We start from the raw sequence: 22,031 nt of genomic DNA on the forward strand, positions 1-22,031 counted from the left end.
GACCAAAAAATTTTATCAGCCTTGAAAGTTTTCTGGAGAAAAAAAATATGTTAATTTATAAAAATATATCAGTATAGTTGATATATAATTACGAATTAATTTATGAGGTTTAAAATTATATTATAAATAGTAAGTAAATAAAGAAATGCATTTTTGTATATTAAATATTATTATTAATTTATAAACATTATACAATACAATCCATCATATTTTAACCAATACAATAATAATAATGATAAAAAAAAATAAAGAGTAAGTAAATTAATGCATTAATAAAATACACAATTATAATTAATTACTATTTTTATACTAATGATTAAAAGTAATAATATAATACTATAATAATAATTATTTAATTATATTATTGTTTTTATTACTTTCATTTCATAATAAACCCATATATAACGACATAGGATATAAAAATAGTTTACTGGTTTTTTAAAAATCTGTTGTTAATGACTTTCTTTAGGTTCAGGTGCGTCGGAACTTGGTAATGATGATACTGAAATTAAAATAAAATAATTATTATTTTATTGATTAAGAAAAAATTAAAAGGTTTTAGTGCAGAGGTAAAATAAAGCTTCATTGTTGTAAAATAAAAATTGCGGCTTATTTATAAGATTTAGGTCAAAAATAGTGAGGGCCTTTTTTATAGACAATTAAATTTCGTACAAAATTGTATTGATACATTTTTTTTTTATCTTCCATATTTTAGCCGGAATTTGTATTTGAATTTACAGGTTAAAAATTTTTTAGAACAATTTTAGATCATAGTCCCTAAAAAATATTAAATCATTTTTAAAGCTGTGTTTTTTTTGCTAAAGATAAAAATTAACCAATAAATCGTCTATTATTTAATAAAAACTTAATTGAATAATTTTCAAGTCTGATAAACGGATAATTTCATTTTTTTTTCAGCATTGACACGCGATTGCAGAAAAATAAAATTTTTTATTGCCTGATTATTTAAGCAATAGGTTATTTAATAGAGTTTGAAAAATTGATAATTCTACTCTCAAGACCGATAAACTCAAAATTTATTATTATTTTTGCATTGACACACTAATTCAGAACATTCAATTTTGCCTGCATTGACGCAGTACTTTTAATAAATTAAATATATAAATTAAGAGAGTAAATAATTGATAAAGCTAATTACTTCTATTATTTTCAAGTCAAATTAATTTTTTTTCCGCATCGACACTAATTTACAGTATCGCATTATTTCTGCATTGACACATTAATTAAAAAAAACTCATTGAACAAATTAAGAGCGTAAATAAGTAACGAAATTATTTGTAAATGTAATTACTGAAATATTAATCTTTGTTCTGTATTAATACACCAGTGCATTCAATTTTTCCTGCATTGATACGTTATTTTTTAAAAATTAGATAAATAAATTAAGAGCGTAAATAAATAATAAAGATAGTAATAGTAATTTGTGTTGTTAAAGAAATCACAGCTTTCCTGGTCTACTTAATTAACTTTTTAGATTGTATTCATCCCATGAGTGACTGCATGTGGTCTAATAATTTCAGTAGGCACTGCAATACCATATATGAATCGAATAGAATCAAAACCTTAAAATGTTATTATTAAAATGGTTTCACCCCGAATATACAGTGAAAGCTCTATAACTGGGAACCGAATAAGTGAGAAACCTCTATAACTGAGACTTTTTGTCAGGGCACGGCACCTTCACAACAAAAAACTTCTTTACGTGATACTGAGGACCGTCTCTAACGGATAACTTTTTTTTTAACCTATTAATTATTTACTTTCATAGTCGAAGCTATTTATTTTACTAAAAAGACAAAATTTCTTTCGTATGCGTACATCAACGTGTATTAGGTACTCGTCACGGAAAGTTATTTCATACATACTAAAATAACGCAGCTTTTAAGCTAATTTTGATATCAGTAAATAAAGTATTATTATTTTACTCTATATACATTAATTGTATGTATTTCACTTTTATTTATTATACTGATCTTGCTTATCTGATTGTCTCTTTATAACTGAGAAACCTCGATAAGTGAGAAAAAAATCTTGGTCCCTTCGAGTCTCACTTATCCAGGTCTCACTATACTTGCTGGGCTCATCAGTAAAGTTGATACGAGTATATTCTACTTTAGACCATTTGAATGATGTTAAAAAAAAAATTGACGATAAATCCTTTCTATAATAATGTTTAAAAGTATTCTAAGCTTGCTGTCATATTTCAGAAGAATCTCAAGAGTTTCAGTAAATTCACCATCAAGTAGTAGTAATTACTAGCAAGGGTATTACTGGAAAATTAATTTTTTTCTCAGTATCAATACAATTATTCAGTGTATTAAATTTATTCCATGACATATTATTTTTAAAAAAGTAGATTAAGAAATTAAGAGTGTCAATGAACAGTAAAAGTACTTATAGTAAATATTTGCATGTGTAATGAATAAAAACTAACTTTTGTACTGCATTGACACCCTAATTAAAATCGGTGCCGCGCGTATTGGGCCCAAGACAATTCATCCCCGACAATTCCACTCTTTTTTATATTAAAGAATTCCATATCATTCGTGAAAAAAGGGCGCTATTTTTCACACCTTTTTCTGTGTATTTTCTTGTAATTGCACACATAAAAAATTCGTGAAAAAAGAGCACTTTGTTTCACACTTATTTATGTGTATGTATATTTTTGCAGTTATGCACATGCATAAAATACATGAAATCGTATCCACGATTATTATATTTTTTTTATCCGTGTTAAAAATGAATAAAAATTATGCTGTTTACATTACGAATGTATTTTTGCGAATATTTGGAATATTAAAATTACGAGATAAATTGTCGGGGATGAGTTGTCAGGGGATGAATTGTCGGGTATAAATTGTCTTGGGCCTAAACGTCGTGAACTTTGACACCTTAATTAAAATCATAACTTCCCTACACCAAAACCTCTGTAAAAAATATATTTTTAAAACTTACCAATTATAATAATCAGTATAATTGTGCAAATAATACCAATGATAATCATCATTTTCAAATTTTTCCACCAATATTTCCGTTTCAATTTACCAGCTTGCTGTTCAAATTGTGCAGCACCTTGTTGCAACGCATCTGCGCGATTATCAAGCTCTGACAGTTTTTGATCTCTTTCCAAAACTTTTTCAACATTTACTTTCATGATATCAACAACTTCATTGACTTTAGCCTGAGTTTGTTGCAATTTTTTACTCGAAATTGATTGCGTTGTCCTGTTGCCCAGGTCAGCGTCTCCAGAATATCCACCGCCGTCCATATTGATACTTTTACAACTAAAATAATAATAATCATCATAATAAATGTCATATGAGTAAGTCATTATATTTTTAATTAACAATTTAGCGTACACGCCCTTAACCTCTAATTCAATTTAAATTTAATTCCCGCTAAAAAAATTACTTATTATTTTAAATAAAAATTATTATTAGTAAAAATAAATGATTATTTTTTGTGTAACTAATTAATCATTTTTAATGCATGATAAGTAATGATAATAATTATTATTGTTATTAAAATTACAATGGCGACAGTAACAAAAATATAAATATAAAAAAATAAAACTATTTACTTACTTTGGAAATTTAGATTTAGAAAAAAAAATAAATTTGTCTAATTAATGACAGGGAATTTGTAAATTAAATTAAAGACCAAAAATAAAATAAAATAAAATAATAAATAAAAATTAACAGACGACACGTCAAGTCTAAGGATAACGGATTTACTTTTAAAGATGGCGTAATTTATGGATGACGTCAGTTTCGATCATTACACGATGATTTAAGGCTTGACGTCAATAATCATGATTATTGTTGTTATTAGAGTAAACAATTTTTTTTTTTTGCACAAAAAATTATTTAAGTCAGTGATTAAAGATTATTATAATTTAATTTTAATGTTTTTTTTTATTTAAGAATCTTTGATTTTTTACAATTTGAATTTTAAATAAAAAGAGCGCGAAATTTAAATTTAATTTTTTTTATTGGAATTATTTTTCGAGATTAAAGACTTTATTTTTTAATTGTTTATGATTTAGGCGGTAATTAGTTTTTTTTTTTTGGTTATTTTTTATTTTGAGAGGTTCGATTTGAAAATTATACTTTTCGCGCCATCTGGGGATTTTTTAAAAATTAAGTTGAGAATAGAGTTTTCTATATTACTAGCTGGTAAATAAGATGAATGTGATTTTGAAAATAAATAAATACTGGGAATATTTGAAAAAAAAAAAAACCTAACATTTTCAAAATGTAATTTTTAACTGTACAAAAATATATATTTCCGACATTTCTAAATTATTTAGTAGAGATCATTTTTATGCAAAGAATACCTCAAATGATTTTTTCAAAAAATTTACTAATTACACTTTTAAAAATCGGGAGTAAATTCAGAGTAAATACAGATTTTGTTTCATTCCAAATTGACTCCATGACTCAAAGTTCCGGAGTTTAAAAAAAGTCAGTCTGCATATGGGGTAAATAGAGAATTTTTTTTTTCATCGGAGTGACATGGATTTCATTTCAATCTAAATTCACCCCAACCCGGAGTTTTAATGTTGAAGTAAACTCTCTTCTGGAGTTAATTTCACTCCGAAAGCATATAATAAGTAAAAAAAAATCAACCGCTCTGCATTTAATTCGAGATTTACTCTAAATTTAATCCTCGTTCATTTCGAAATTTTTTTAAAGTGCAGAGATAACTGTAGGAAATAAATGTATAGCTCGAACTAGTGCGCACGCATGTAATACCGCCATTTTGTCAAGCAGCTGACGCCATTTCACTGCTCTTAGATTTAAATTTCGTAACGATATTTTTAATTCTATCAAATGAATTTTATGTTTTTGCAGCAATGGAATATTTTGTCCAAAAATATTATTTTATATTTTGTCAAATTTTAGAATTGATTTTCTAGGAAAACTATTAGAGATACGATCAAAATGTAAATAAACAATCTTGTAGGAAATTGAATTCTCTACAAAAAAGGTATTCGTAATTTTTCACGTAAATTGCATATTTCTAATGTTATAATTATGTTGTTAAATTTTATTCCAAATATATAATCCTATACTTCTTTCCGTCACTTTAATTTAGTATTCTGCCAAAACTATCAAAGATACTATAAAAATACACATAAACAATTTTGTAGAGAATTAAATTTTCTATAAAAAAGATTCTTATCATTTATCACATAAATGTAATAGTTTCAACGCCAGAAGTAATCAAAGTAAAAAATCATTTATAAAAAATATTAATCAACTTTTTAATTGATTTTTGATAATTACTAAATAAATTTTTTTTTATTTTTAACAACCGTATTGTAAAATATAAATTACAATAATCAATTCATCACTGTACGTAATCAATGATCGTTAAAAATGACCGTCATCCATTTCCATAAAATTTTGTTTCCATTTTAGAAAAAGTCAAAATTTTTTTCTAAACTTTTCATGAAACCTCCAATTTTAAATTAATTTTTTTAAAATTTTCATCCATTGATTTAACTCTTTAATTTAAAAAAAATTCAACCTTTCTATATCAATTAAAAAAAAAAAAGTCTTATGAAATAAAACCCAAAATAAATTTTTTTCATAAAAAAAATTCGAAAAATAATAAAAAAAAAAACTTTCACTAAAAATCTTCAAACCAAATAATTTTTCAGAAATTCAATTTAAATATTCGAATAAAAATATATATTTTAACAAAAAAAAAAATCAAAAATTCTATTAAAAATATTTTTTTTCTTAAAAATAAAAAAATAAAAAACTTACCTTGTGACATTTTGATAATCGATTTAAAGTACATCTCACTGCAAAAAATCATTTTATCAATCCTGATAAAATTAATAATTTACCCAAAATTTCCAACTCAAAATTTTTCATAAAAAAAAAAAATATCGAATCAATCAGGTTTTAACTGTTAGTCTTAAAACTAAACTGTCGAGTACAAAATCTATAGATAATATATATAAATATATAGATATACATATATACATATATATAAATAAATATATAACATGTACCCTAAAATATAAGGATTTTACACATAAGGGTGTCGAGTGTAGGCGGGTCAGATTTTATTGACCCATTTTTAACGCAAGCGCAACAAATGGCAATAGCGCGCAAACTCTTTCATACCTACGTAACATTTAATCCTCGAGTTATCGAATACCCTCGAATACGAACGTCACGATTATTTTAAAATAAAATACTCATATAACAAATAAACATATCGTTTATTATAAATAATTTTATAAAATAAATTTAAAAAAATAAATAAACAGATAAATTACATCATTAATTTCAAATAAATAAATCTAAAAATCTATTTTTCTTACTTGATATTAACAATTCGATATATTCTGATATATCGTTAGTGATTCAATTCTCGATTCTTGACATAAAATTTATCAATAACCGGCCACCAAACCCAAGTCATCGGCAGTTTCGTCAAAATCCTACGGGTTTAACGTTTACGTCTTTCAATAATTAGTCGTTTTTCTTATTAATATATATTTTATTAAATATATATCAAGTTATATTTTAAATAAATATGTAAGTACCTTTTATATATATATATATATATATATATATATATATATATATATACATAAATATTTTTTTATTTTTTCGTAGGAAAAAATTTTCTTGAGAAAAATAAAATTTCAGTGGGAAATTTAAAAAAAATTTAGAATATGAATTTTTTAAAATTATTGATTTGCTGTAAAAGGACAAGTGAGGACTAATTGATAATTAAAGTGATTTATTATTTAAATAAGCAGTAAAAAATTTTTTATTCAAAGACGCAATTGTCTAGTGTCTGGACAATCGATTCGATTGCATACTTTCCTGGCTACTGCAACTTTTTAATAAAAGTCAATGCAGCTCTAGAGTCTTAAGTCAATTAGAGTAGAAAAATTTATATATTTATGTGAAAATTTATATATTCTTTTATGAGAAGTTTTCATATTTAAATTTACAAAAAAAAAAAAAAAAAAGACAAAAAAAGTTTCCATTTGTTCTATATTTAGATAATCGATTATCATATAAAAATATATTTGAATTAATTGTAGAAAAGAAAAAAATATTGAATTATTTTTTAAAATTTTTGATTTTGTGATTTGGAAAAATATTTTATTTATTTTTTGAGAAGTTTGAAATTTTTTCATTTAATGAGAAATAAAATTGCGGAAGTAAAATAATTATAAATAAATAAATAAATAATGAAATAAAAATAAATAGGAGGAGCTCGAGGTTAACCCGCGCCGTTGACCTTTTGCTCGGCCCCATCTCCGACCTTTTACTTTGTGCCCCAAGGCACCATAGGAAGTACTGATATTTCTTATTAGATTAAATAACTTGCTCTTTAATGTTATTAATTATATTGATTATAAATTATCCTTGAGAAAAATTATTATTTTTTTTTGTTACTTTTTTTGCGGTAAAAATTTACCAATTTTACTTTTAAATTTGAAAAATTTTTTTGTAAGAAAAATTTATTTAAAATTTTGGGAAGTATAAAAAAAGGATCAAATTTTTTAAAACTCAAAATTTTATTTTTGGTTAAAAATAAAAAATTTTCAAAAATGTGAAACAAAAAAATAAATTATTAGAAGTTACGATTCCGGTTAGCAGACAAAAATTTTTGGATTTATTTTTTAACGGCTCAATTTAAAAAAAAAAATAAAAATAAAAAATACACATGGAGAAAATTAAAAAAACTATGGGTGCAATTTTTTGAAATATTTTTTTTTTTATTTCTAAATCGTTTTTCAAAAATTTAATAATTATTAGACGTAGGCTAATATCAATATCATATTAGAAGTTACAATAATTATAGGAAAGACATTTTTTTAAAACTAATGCATAAGTTAAATTGTAAAAAAATGTATTGGGTCAATTTAAGCTCCATTAAACCAGATTTTTCATCCAAGTTAACTCTAACCGCTGGAAAAGTAGATTTTAATTGCTATCGTAGTTTAAGTCCCTGATTGGATTTCATTTCAATTATTGCTTGAGTTAGTTCTTTAACTTCTATTAAAGTTTATTTAAGGTAATTTCTGCTTCCATGGAGGTTATATTCAATTTTATGGTTGATTTTCAGTCATGTGAAAGTCAATTCAAATTTCTTCAGTTAATTTTCATTATTAATGGAATTAATTATAATTTCTACTGACTTTGATTTTGACTCCTATAGAAAAGTCTATTTTCTCTTTTATTGGAATTGATTCGTGATCCTATTGAAGTATTTTTAGAACATCTATTGAAGTTAACTTTTTTTTTTTATTGGAGTTACTCCTATTGCTTTCTATAAACTATCGAATTCAATTTTAGATACGATTAAAATTAATTTTAACTCCTATTATAATCAATTTTATCTAATCTCGAACTTAAAATAAATTCCTCTCAAAATTCATCTTAACTTTTTATGGAGTTAATTTCAACTACACTTTAACCTTTTACTCTTAATCATAATTAATTATAAGTAGGGACAAGATTTTTTTGTCTTTACTTCGAAATCAATAGTTCAAATGTTTAATATTACGGCGAAAATATTGGTCTTAAAAAAAAAGTTTTTAAACAAAAGTTGTAGGAAATTTATTTTTATAAAAAAATGTCTCTTACGATTTGTTTATACGGTCAATATTTTCATCGTAATTACAGAATTAAGATTCATAATGAATAATTCAAATTTTTGTTAATTATGAAAATCTTACTTTTGAAATTACGGTGAAAATATTGGTCGTATAAGAAAATCATAAGAAACATTTTTTTTAGAAAATCAAATTTCTTACAACTTTTGTTTAAAAAATTTTTTTATACGGTCAATATTTTCATCGTAATTACAGAATTAAGATTCATAATGAATGATTCAAATTTTTGTTATTTATGAAAATCTTAGTTTTAAAATTACAGCTTTTATATTAGTCTTAAGGAAAAATTATACGATACATTTTTTTATGAAATTACATTTTGAACAACTTTTATTTAAAAAATTTTTTTACACGGTCTGTATTGCCATCGTAATTACAAAATTTAATACTATTGTTTATTAATTGCTATTTTGAAATAAAAGCAAATAACCTAGTCCTAATTATAAATTTTATCAAAGTTAACTCCAAATACAAAAATTAATACCAACTACCGGAGTTAATTCTCATATCCTCATATATCCTTCTAGACATGTCACCACAATTAATTTTTTAAATCTCAAAGTTAACTCCAATTTCTATTAAAATTTTCAAAAAAATTAATTTTGACTCCTCATAATATTAGTCAGCAATTTGTTAAATTTTCTATCAACTAAATCAAATTTACCGGCACTAACTTCAATTACGGAGTTCGTAGTATAGTTCAACTGGACTCTAGACCTCGAGTAATTAAATTTCAAAGAGAAAAAAAAAAGAAAAATCAATTTCGGATTAAATATCCGAGTTGTGTGAATTTTGAAAATTTCTAATAAGAAATTATTTTTTAAAGGGCATCAGAAGGTGGACTTGCACCAGATGCTGCAGCGGGTGCTAATGCCGATGGCATCGTTGGTGGTCCGCGGACACCCCAACAAATTGCATCACAGAAACGTCTTCAGCAGACACAAGCTCAAGTCGATGAAGTCGTCGACATAATGAAAACTAATGTCGAGAAAGTATTAGAACGAGATCAGAAACTTTCTGAGCTTGATGATCGAGCTGGTAATTAATCTATTACTCTATTGAATTCAAAAATCTAACTGTACTTGTAGAAATAAAATGAATTATTTGTTGTCTTGTTTTAGATGCACTGCAACAAGGAGCATCACAGTTTGAACAACAGGCGGGTAAACTTAAAAGAAAATTCTGGCTACAAAATTTAAAGGTAAATTTTGAAAATTAAATGATTGATTGATTAATTTATTGTAATTCAATACTATTTTTTTTTTATAGATGATGATTATTATGGGCGTCATCGGATTGATAATATTGGCCATCATTGTTGGTAAGTAATTGAAAAAATTTTTTTTTATGAACAGCGAAAATTAAAAAAAAAATGAGTAATAAAATAATTACGTTTGAAGAAAAATTAAAAGTACAAAAGGTTTTGTCCCTTGTAAAAATAATTCGATAAAAATGATTATGAAAATTGGATATCATGAATTATTTTATCTTTTTTTTTGTTAGCGAACGTCATGTAGACACGCTGAGATGAATAGCCAGAAGAAAAATAAATGTATGAGTGAGTGCAGGTAGAGAAAAAAAAACAAATTGTCTCCCCCATGAAAAATGTTTTATTTATTTTTTTGTTGTTGGATTTTACGTAATTATTTTTGATTATTTAAATTATCGAAGGCTTCCAAAAGATATTATTTGGTGATTGTCTGTTGTAGGATTGTTTTACCTATTACCGGATTTATTTGAAAACTATCTAATCTGTCTGTCTGTCATCTGTGTCTATTTTTTATATATTTATATTTTATTTATTATTTATCCTGAGGTAAATATTTAATAGGATCTGTGTTACTCCTCTCTCTAGGTTTGCTGGTGTACTATTGCTATATTTATCAATAACAATATAGGGCCCTCATTTTTTTAAAATTCAATGAGTTTTTTCGAGTGGAAAAAGACTTAAAATTATTTATAATATAACATATTAGTAACAAATGATAAGTAATGGCCCAAATTATTGTTATGTGTCTGTCTGTGTAACTAAAAAAAAAAAATTAACTTTAACAATGGATTTTTTTTAATGTTTTTTTTTCGAAGCTAGTCCCAGGTTTATGACAAACAATAATCTGACAACAATACGCAATACATTTTTTTTTTTAAGTTATTTTCAGACACTAAAAAGGGTAAGCTAAAAACTTTAAACAATTTTATTTATTTTTTTAAACAAATTTACAACTTTCTCAATTTAAAATTAATATTCCTACACTTTAATTGCAATAATTAATAATTATTTTTTTTTCTTATTTCAATAAACATTCTTTGTTAATTGAATCTAAATATTTTGTTCACAAATTTTCAGCATGGCGCAATTTATAAAATATACATTTTTTTATTTATTCATAATTAACTTTTAATACTAGAGTATGTCATCAGACTATTTTTTAACGCTCACGTGAGAGTTTTTATTGTCCAAAGAAAAATCCTTAAAATAAATTATTTATTTTTATTTAAAAAAGCTTTCAATTTTATTTGTTTATCCAATACACATTTTTTTATCATTATTGTCTAAAATTTCTATGACAAATTATTTTCGCATACAAAAAATTACAGTATCCAAAATTCACATTTGTTACAAAACTGGCAAGTCTATTTTTAATTCCTCAAAATACACTCACTATCCAAAGAATCCATAATATCAAAAAATCATAAGACCTCTTCTCGCGCCAATCAAATTTCCCACAAAAAAGTTTCTATAAACCAACGACCCAAACCAAAATTCAAAAAACTTATCGTCATTTCCTCAAACCTCCAACCAAAAAAAAAAAACTTTCCAAAAATTTCCTAACTAATTTTTCACGCCGTCAAAATTTCGCCCAAAATTACCCAGCATCCAAAACACCAAAAATTTACTGACCACTCATAAACAAAGCAAACCATATTTTTTTATTTATATACAAAACAAATAAAAATTATCCATCTGGGACGATCTTCATTGCATGCGCTTAATATGCATGCACTCCAAAAAATTATTTTAAAAAAACCGCTTAAATTTTATTTAACATTGAATAAATAATATAATTAACTCCAGAAAATATTTTCCGTTTATTTATTCTATTTTATTAAATAAAATAAAATAAATTATAATATTATTTGATTTTAGCTGCGCAGAATCGATTTACGCATGTTCAAATGACCTATATATGTTTAAATATATGAATGTTAGTGACCTACTTGCATGCTATTGGTTCAACTTATTATCATTATTATTATTGTTATTATTATTATTCTTATTATTATTATCGAACTGTTGGACGCACGAGTAATATAGATGGATAATTTAAAATTTAGACATTAATGTCATGACTTTGCTACTATTATAAACTTATAAGTTCATTTAATATATATATATATATATCATATAATAGTAGTAATATTTACTATTAATGTTTGAATTTCAAATTTTTTTGCTTTAATTGTTTTATTAATTTCTTTTTTAAACTTTGTCTGACTTTACTCGTTTTCTTTCTACTTGAAGATAATCTTTTTCAAATAAATTTTACTTACAAAAAAAAAAAAAAAAAAAAATCAATAATTAATTTTTGATTACAAAAAATTAAAAATTTTTTGTAATTATTCATATTTGGGTTCAAAATTTTTAAAAATTATTAGGATAGATTTTAAATATTTTTGGCGGTAATTTTTTCAAAATTTTTAAAAGGATTTGAAAAAAAGAAATTTTGAAAAATTATTATTATCGTGAAATTTATTTATTTTTGAGAGAATAATTTATAGATGGGGTAAATGTGGGTGTCGTGATTAAAAGTACATGGGTAATAGGAAATTTTGGAGATTTAATCAGAGATCTTGATTTTTTTTTATAATTTGTAATGAATTAAATTTAAATAAATAAAAGGTTTTAAAAGAAAAAAATATTTAGAATAAATGAGAGGCAATCAATTTAAAATTTCATGTATGAGTTCGTAACTGCGGGTTGTAGAAGGTTGGTATGATTTAAAATTCTCGTCGAATACAGGCCCGTATTGAAAAGCAATATGTAGTTAATGACATATTTAAAAATATATGGTAAATATTGATTATGTTTATTACCGTATATTTTAATATTATGGAGCTCTATTTACATTTTTTTGAAACCCATAAATAATCATATTTTTTCGGTGAATTATTAAAGTTAAAATTTGAAAGACATAAATTATACGGATCTAGAATAATACTCTCATTTATTCTATACTATGCCATAATTTTTTTACTTTTACTTTTATTCCAATTTTTAAAAATTTTTTTTTAAATAAAGTAAATATGTCGTTCATAATTTTTGAAAAAAATGTAAATCTAGAAATATATATGACGATAAATTGGGAAAATTAAAAATGTTTCTAAATTTATAATTGGATTGGAAATTAAAACAAAAAGATTATCTTAAATTAAAAAATAAATTTATTTTCTAATTTTTAAATAATTCGGGAAAAAATACTGGGATGGCTATATATATATACATATATTCGACCATTAGCCGCTGTGAATCTATATTTGATAATATTAGACATGTATGAATTTTAACTTGATCCTACATGAGAAGCCATTATTAAGATCATATATGATCACATATGACCTAAAACTGAGAGGCTTTGCAAAAAAGTAGTTTTATCTGATTATATATGAACAGATATAACCATATATAATCATCAATATTCATATATAATTATATATGATCAGATATTGTTATTTTTGGTATCTATCCCATACGAAAAAATATATATGCGGGCAAACTTCATATATGGGACATATATGCCTCATATATGTCACATATATGTAATTAGCCCGCATATATATTTTTTCGTATGGGTAGTTAAATCTGAGTAATTATTATATATACACGAGAAAAAATTCATAGATATGATCATATATGATTAGGTATCAGTAGTTCGATCTGATCAGATTAAAAAATAACCATTTATGTTCATATATGATCGTATATAATCACATATGGTTACATATAAAATACACGCTCATATGTGAGCATATGAGTTCACATATGGTTACTTTTGACATCAATGGTCATATATGATCATATGAACTCATATATGGTATAATATATGGACAGATACGGCCGATTATAATCAGATATGATCATATAAGATAATTTTTTGTATCTGATATCTTGTATAAGTACGCATAATTTATAGCAAGATCACATACGGAGTTTGAGATTATATATGATCATATAAGTTCATATCATATATTAGGATTGTTCAAAAATATCATATACGATCTATCTGAGTATTTTTTCCCCAGTAATTTATTTTTTTATCTTCACTAAATACATAAATATAATAAAATATAAATATTTATATATAAAAAAAAATTATAAATTATTTTCAGGGAAAATCACCGATGGACACTACACTCAATAAATAAAATGAATTAATTGATTTTAAATAACTAAATAATAAAATAATTTTAAAAATCAAGATAAATTAATAAATTATAAAAATAAATAAATAAATAAATAAAAATATATTAAATTAGGACTATAATTAAAAAAAATCTTGTTTTTTTTTCTGTCTTAATTTTTAATTCGTTCGAATTAATTAGTCATTTTTTGTAAAGAAGTACAACGACTATTTTATTTTAAAAAATCATTTTAATTTTTTTCTAGAAAAACGATCATTTAATTATTATCCAACAAATTAATTATCAACAAAAATAAATAATTAATCATTATTTAATTACTTAAAAAAAAATTTCGCATTGTAAAAATATTATTTGGTTTAATTCCGATATAAATAATAATTCTAATATTTAAAAAAAAAAAATAATAATAATAATAATAATATTTTAGAACTCCCAATTTGTGTCTTTATAACACTCGATATATATAATTATTATTAATTAAATAATTATTATCAGTTAATAAATCAATTAATTAATTAATGATTAATATATTTAAACTGATTATTGATAAAAAAAATATTATAATTATTATAATAATAAATTTTCACGTTATCGTGATCTGTAAATAATTATAATTCCATAAAATGCATTCAATAAATTAAATAGTAATAACAATAATAATTCATTAATATTATTATTGTTATTATTTATTAGTCTGCCAATAATAAACGCATATTAAATAAATAATAATTATTATTATTATTCAATACATTATCCAGGTGTTCGTAGACTATTAGTAAAAAAAAAAAATAAATAAATAAATAAATATTGAGAAATTATATGAACAAGAAAAAAAATTATTTATGTTATATATTTATTTGCAGCTTATTATATTTTTACGATAAAGATATATGAATTTACGAACACTGCAGAATAATTGTAGGGTAAAATTTGAAGCTTAAAAATAATAGAAAAGAAATATTAATTATATTAATATTAATTAATAACAAATAATCTACAAATGTTATACATATATACATGTTAATAATAAATGAATAACAATAAATAATGATAATGATAATAAAGAAAATAAATAAATTAGAAATTTTTTTATTAATATTTTTAAATTTGTAAATTCGATGCCAGAAATCCAGGGAAGAATTTAAAAAAAAATTTATTTATAATTTTTAATTATTGAGGGGATTGAGGTAAGAAATAATTTATAAAAGATATACAATAATCTTATGCATGTTTAAAGCTAATTTGCTTGCGAAATTTCTTCAATTTATTTCTATTACGATTCGAATTTTATATAACTAGTAAAAAAAAATGTGTATGATTTTTTTCTCAATTATTTTGGGCTATAAATAGGATTTAAACCGTATCTGATGAGTATATGATCGCAGTGTATACTTTGTATCCATGCCGTACATGAATCAGATGATTTTTTTTTTATCTGAAAAATTTGGTTCATATATGAATTGTAGCTTATTCTCTGGTTATATGTCTCAGAAATAGTATATGAACCGTATATGATGATTATATGACTTATATGATTATTTTGTTTGTATGTCGCGTATGAATTGTATGAGGACAAAGTTCATATAATTTTTATTGTATATAATTTTTTCAAGACAATATTCGTGTTTGAACAATAGCTGATACGTATATGATTAATAAAGTGGATATATGGTATTTTTGTGTCATATATGAATCAGATAATAGTATGTCAAAATAATACCTTATTTACTCATTATATGATTGTGATAAATTACAAACAATGTATAATCCATTTCTGATTATTATATGACTTATATGATCATTTTGTTCATATATATGTCGCGTATAAATTATATGAAACCAAAGTTCATATAATTTTTTCAAGATAATATTCGTGTTTGAACAATATCTGATACGTACATGATTAATGAAGTAGCTTATTTGTATCAGTATGTCATATATGCATCAGATAATTTTTTTATGACAAAAAAATTCAGTTTCTATGTGAATGTCAGATGAAGTTTTTAAATGATTAAAAAAAACTGAAATTAAATTCCAAAACCATATAAATCATATATTGTCAAAGTATGTGGTTATATTAATGTAAATATCATATATGAATCAGATATGGTTAAAAATGAATTATTACCTTTCAAAATGATGTTTCGAACATATAAAAAATAAATGACATCTGATTCATATACAATTTTAATGTCATATAACATCAATATGCCAACCATAAACGCATCAGATATAGTACGCAATCCATATATTTGATTATAAAGGATATGAGTCATATATTTCATATATGGTTCCAATATATAATAACATTAATTTCTAAACATATATGATTCAAAATGCCATATACGCACATACTGATCATATATGCATCAGATATGGTTAAAAATCAAACTACATCATTAAATATAATGTAAAAAAAAATTTTTTTTCACAAAGTAATAGATTTTTCTTTACTAGTTCAACTTTCTACATATATATATATATATATATATATATATATGTAATTATATTACATTAATAAAACAATGTAACTCTGCAAACAGACACATAACAATACAATAATATTTTATTTATTATCGTTATTAATAAATTATATGAACATTTACAATCTAAAATAGATTTAATAATTATATAAACAATAAAACCCAATAAACAAATTACACAATTGGACGTGTACTCATTTAAACAATGAATTTTTAATGTTGTATATAAAAACTTTAAAAAACTATTTTTATTGTTTCTTATACTAATAATAATACTGATAAATTTTTTATAGCAAAATTCATGCCGGACTCTCCACCAGCACAGCAAGCTGGGCCTGTTTATCAATACGGACCACCACCAGGTGCCCCAGTTGGTCAACCAGCCCCAGCTCCAGCTGCTGGCCCCGCGCAATCAGCCCCCGCGGCTGCTTACGTCGGTTCGCTCAATGATGGACTATTTCGACGCAGTGTCATGTAAAAAAATATTAATTACTAATAACAAATATATTATTAATTAACATGATAATAATAACACCTAAAAAAATGAGGTACTGCTTAAATTAAAAATTAAAAAAAAAAAGTACATAAATAAATAAGATATGAAAATGATGAAATTCTTTTCCTTTTTTTTTCTCAATAAAATTATAATGTAATATAATGTAATAATAACAACAATATGCAATTAGAAAAATTACTCATTATTAAATAAATAATATTCAACTTAATAAATATAAATTTAATGACAATTAAATAAAACTCGAATAATGTCTAATTAAATATTTATTAAAATAATTATTAACACTATTAATTGTTAATTAACGCATACTGGTGAATACCGTTCTGTATTATGTATATATATGAAAAATTATTAATATATATAAATATATCAAATTGGATAAAAAATTATATATATATATATATATATATATATATATATATATATGTATATATATATATATATATATATAAATTATTTGACTTTTTTTTAGATAATTAATATAAAAAAAAAATGTTTTAGAAGCTTAATTAATTCACATTGAACACAATTTAAAATTTAATTTATTTCATGAATAATTATTCGTTAGTTTATTAAAAAAAAAACTAGTTAAAATTATGTTTTGAAATAAAATATATAAATATATATTAACACTTGTGTATTCACCGCGTGACTATAATAATAAAATTTAGAAAAAAGTAATTATTGATTACAATTAAAAAAAAATTTAGTTTAAATTTTGTTTATTTATTGCTACACATGTATTATAATAATATATAATATAGTTTGTTGATAATCAATTATTATTAATGATTAATTTAAATTTATTTAAAAAAAAAAAAATTCATCTGAATAAAAGTAATTTTTAGGCCTACGTATTAAATAATTTATTGATGTTAATTATAAAGCTGGAAAATAAAAATTAATAAGATAAAATTTTGTTTTATTTTTAATTATGTATGTAAATATATAAAGAAATTATATATAATTAACTAATAATCAAGATATGTATGCATATATATGCAGACAATTATATCGTTGGCCGTAAAAAATAAATACGGAGTCTTCTTTGCCAAAATTTAATTTTAAAGAAAGCATTCATCTTTAACATTTTTTTTTGACGTCTTTATTTACTAACTGTCTTGCAAACCACTTTTTTCACTTTGATTGTATATAAATAATTTGATTCAACGCATGCGTGATTATCGCGCCTTATCATATCTGCAAAGTAAACTCTACATGGCTGCTTACTTGTCAGTGGTTAATAATTTGTCAAGAAACAAATTGTGTCCTGTCCCTGAAGATTTTCTGGTCAGAAAATTGGTGTCAATTTACTGCGATCAAGTTGATGACAACTTCTAAACAACTTTTAGTTTTGGTAACTGTTGACTACAATTTGTTACCAATTTTTCAAGAAACTTGGCGTCAATTTACTACCGCAACCTATTACCAAGTTGACTGCAAAAAGTTGTCGAAAACTCGGTCGCAACTAATTGACGTCAAATTCCTGACCAACAAGTGTTGCTATCAGAGTATAGCTTGAATTTTCTTAGACAGTTAGCGGCAATTTGCAGCTGCAATATGATGTCAATTCGCCAGAGAAAGTTTCCGTCAACTTTTCGACGATTTTTGACTTGTCTACCTATTGCATATTCAACTTGACAAGTTGTCATCAATTATTGCGCACGTCAAGTTGGCATCAAGTTGCTGCTGCAAGTTAACGTCAAGTTGCGGACAAATTGACTATCTGGGTGTCTTGAGATATTAGTTATCAATTATCTGAATTATCGGGTTTGTATAATAGAAATCTTGATATTTGAGATCTATATTATCGAGATCATTGTTATTGCGATCTGCGCAAGACACGCATGCGCTGTAAATCATTCTTTAAAAGAGAAGGGGCTCCTCCATTGATTATCGCAAGTTCTTGTTAGGAATTCGACCGTATACTATCTGACAGCAACTTACTGTACCTATTTTCAAGCCTTGAAGATAATCAATAGACGCAATAGACTCTTGCGATCGCTAAGATACGCGCATTTTTTGGTAGTTAGTAGTAGTATACCTACAACTGTTACAATGTTATAAAGTAACTAAGTACCTGTTGATCAAAATATTTAAAAATTATTTACAAAATAACTCACGGTAAACAAAATTAAACTATTTTTTTTTTTTAATTATCAATTTTCTTATTATTTAAATATCAAAAATTTTATATTTTACTTTCGCTCAGATTACTCATCTATATACATTAATTACAAACATATGTTTCTCATGAAATATATATATTTTTTCCATAAAAATTTAACTCTACTAAAATTTCATATTTTTCGATAGAATAAAATTAAAAAAATTCAAATATTTCATTTCTATTTTTAACTTAAAAAAAAATATTCCGCAGTTCTGTTTATAAATAAATTGTTTTGCTCGAGAAAATATAATTTATCCGTAATTTATATGTTTACAAATGTCTTATGATAATTACAATTATCAGTTATGTCAAGGTACAATAAATATTAATTATTATTTTATTTAAAATAAAATATTTTTTAAGTTTGAAAAATTTACTTGCCTTTTTAAATATTTTTATTTGGGATTAATTTAAATTATTTAGTGATAATAAATTAATATTTAAAGATATGGACCAAATCGGGGAACCAGCGGCTGAAAATTTGGTGGGGTTTAAATTTTTATTGGGCGTTACCGAAGTAGTCGGACTTGTTTTAATTATTTTGATGATAGTATGGACTAAAAATTTCCAAGGAGGTTTTGCATGGACTGATAATCCTACGCTCCAATTTAATTGGCATCCATTATTAATGACTATCGGCCTAGTATTTTTGTATGCTAATGGTAAGTAATTAAAAATAAAATAAATTACGAAGCATCTAAGGTTAAAAATATCAAAAATTTATTTTAAATTTCGCGCCCACTTTTTTTTAAATTTATTCATTTTACGTGCTAAGATAAAATTCAAAAAAAAAGATATTTGAAAAAATTGCACCTATAGTTTTTTTAATTTTCTACATGTGCATATTTTTAGTTTTTTTTTTTTTTAAATTGTTGAAAAAAAAATTCAAAATTTTTCATTGTCTGCTAATTTCATGATTTTTTGAATTTACTTTTTTATAAACACTTGTAACTTCTACGGATTTGAAAATAGATAAAAAAAGTCTAGAGCAATTTTGTAGAAAATTTAATGGGCTACAAAAAAGGTCCTTAAGAACAAGTAGATAAAATAGAAATTCAAAAAGTTATAACTAATTACGCTGTTAAAAAAAATGGAGTCATAAAGAGCGCTTTTTGTTATCGGAAGGTATCGCAATTATTAATTTAAATCTTGTAAGAAAAGTTGGTTATCAAGTAATTGATAAAATCAAAAATTACTAAAACAGTGATAAGCTAGAATCGCAAAAAGAATTAAAATTTCGACTTAGATAAATATGTATTCAAATAAATAAGATTCCGGGATTTAATTTCGCGCAATTGAATAACTAATTTTTTGAATAATTTTTTTTTAGGTATGCTAATTTACAGATCACAAAGAACAGTACGCAAAAGAAGACTGAAGTTATTGCATGGAGGAATTATGATTTTTACACTTGTGATGACTGTAGTTGCATTAATTGCCGTATTTGATATGCACAATTTAAAAAAACCGCCAATTCCTAACATGTATACATTGCACAGTTGGGTTGGACTCAGTAGTGTCATTCTATTTGCATGCCAAGTAAGTTATGAATATATAGAGTAGAGGTACCGCTTTTGAACACTTTAGGGCCATTTTAAGACACGCAAAATTTAAATAAAATAATTTGTAATGTACACGATGACATAATTTATTTTTAAAAATGTGTTCAAAGATACTTTTATCCCACTATTAAACTGGAAATTTCATTTTATACTTTTTCATTAATTAAAATAAAGTATTAAATGTCCAAAAATAGAGCAGTGGCTATAAATTGTTCTGCTACCCTATATAAAATTGTTTTAAAAAAAATTGAGAGATGGAAAAATTTGAAAGTTTTATTTAGATCAAAAATTGGACAAGAAATTTTATTCCATTGATAAAAATCTGGTAGAAAAATAATTTTATGGATTAAGTTAATTGCGAGAAAAGTATTTAATAGCATTTGATTTGAAAATGACTTTAAAAATTTTTCGGTTTAAAAAATTTTTCCGTCAAAATAAAAAAATTTTTGTAAGAAATCAATTTTTACCAAAAAAATTTTTTCTGACCATTTTACCCCGATGAAACAAAATCATTTTTATTTTAGAAATTATAGAGTTTGAAAACAAAACTACAAAAAAAGAAAAATTATTTTGCACTGCCCATTTTACCACAAACTTTCCAATTTAAAAAATTTTTAATTTTTTTTTGAGATTGAAAAATTTTATTTTAAAAATTAATTTTCAGTGGCTGGCAGGTTTTATTTCATTTTTATTCCCTGGTCTTCATGTATCAATACGTTCAGCATATTTACCAATCCACGTTTACTTTGGAACCGCTGGATTTGTTGGTGTCATTGCTTCCTGCTTACTCGGATTAAATGAAAAAGCTATTTTTGCATTAAGCTCAAAATATTCGCAGTTCGTACCTGAAGGAATTTTGATAAACGTCATGGGCCTACTGTTTGTAATTTTCGGAGGTCTTACTGTCTACCTAGTGTCTCATACCGGATACAAACGACAACCACGCACTGAAGATGATATTTTATTAACTGGACGTCAGTAAAAAATGTTATTATTATATTCCGTGTTGAGTGATTTTAAAGTATATGTGTGCTAAATAGTATTAAAAAAATGCTGGTGCTTGTATTTTTTATGTTCTAATATTTATTGATATATGATTCTATTAATAATATAATTAAAAATATATGTATAATTTACAAACTGAAAATCATTTTGTTTTATATATATTAGAGTGGTCTTCAAAAAAGTGATTTTAGAAATT

General features: G+C 23.9%; 3 protein-coding genes across 5 annotated transcripts; 2 read left to right on the forward strand and 1 right to left on the reverse strand.

Annotated features, from left to right (window-relative positions):
* Positions 1-348: 348 nt before the first annotated feature.
* On the reverse strand, positions 349-3,774 carry LOC103579994 (vesicle-associated membrane protein 2). Its single transcript, XM_008561579.3, has 3 exons — positions 3,606-3,774; positions 2,977-3,305; positions 349-502 (listed from the first exon to the last, which is right to left on the reverse strand). The coding sequence occupies exons 2-3, from the start codon at positions 3,287-3,289 to the stop codon at positions 453-455; spliced, it is 363 nt and encodes a 120-aa protein (XP_008559801.1). The 5' UTR covers positions 3,290-3,305; positions 3,606-3,774; the 3' UTR covers positions 349-452.
* LOC103579993 (vesicle-associated membrane protein 2) lies at positions 3,263-17,324 on the forward strand. Of its 2 annotated transcripts, none has more exons than XM_008561576.2 (5): positions 3,263-3,343; positions 9,504-9,715; positions 9,799-9,878; positions 9,947-9,998; positions 16,875-17,324. In XM_008561576.2, exons 1-5 carry the CDS (start codon positions 3,333-3,335, stop codon positions 17,057-17,059), a joined length of 540 nt encoding a protein of 179 aa, XP_008559798.1. In that variant the 5' UTR covers positions 3,263-3,332; the 3' UTR covers positions 17,060-17,324. The 2 variants fall into 2 exon arrangements, with proteins under 2 accessions (XP_008559798.1, XP_008559799.1); XM_008561577.3 differs by lacking the exon at positions 3,263-3,343 and adding an exon at positions 6,280-6,578 and having other exon boundaries at positions 16,875-17,321.
* Positions 17,325-19,023: 1,699 nt separating this feature from the next.
* Positions 19,024-22,031, forward strand: LOC103579995 (transmembrane ascorbate-dependent reductase CYB561). 2 transcript variants are annotated; one of them, XM_008561581.2, is made up of 4 exons: positions 19,024-19,222; positions 19,715-19,930; positions 20,599-20,807; positions 21,495-22,031. In XM_008561581.2, exons 2-4 carry the CDS (start codon positions 19,717-19,719, stop codon positions 21,810-21,812), a joined length of 741 nt encoding a protein of 246 aa, XP_008559803.1. In that variant the 5' UTR covers positions 19,024-19,222; positions 19,715-19,716; the 3' UTR covers positions 21,813-22,031. The 2 variants fall into 2 exon arrangements, with proteins under 2 accessions (XP_008559803.1, XP_008559804.2); XM_008561582.2 differs by lacking the exon at positions 19,024-19,222 and adding an exon at positions 19,412-19,581.

This window comes from Microplitis demolitor, chromosome 2 (genome assembly GCF_026212275.2).
Source record: "Microplitis demolitor isolate Queensland-Clemson2020A chromosome 2, iyMicDemo2.1a, whole genome shotgun sequence".
Lineage (NCBI taxonomy): Eukaryota > Metazoa > Arthropoda > Insecta > Hymenoptera > Braconidae > Microplitis > Microplitis demolitor.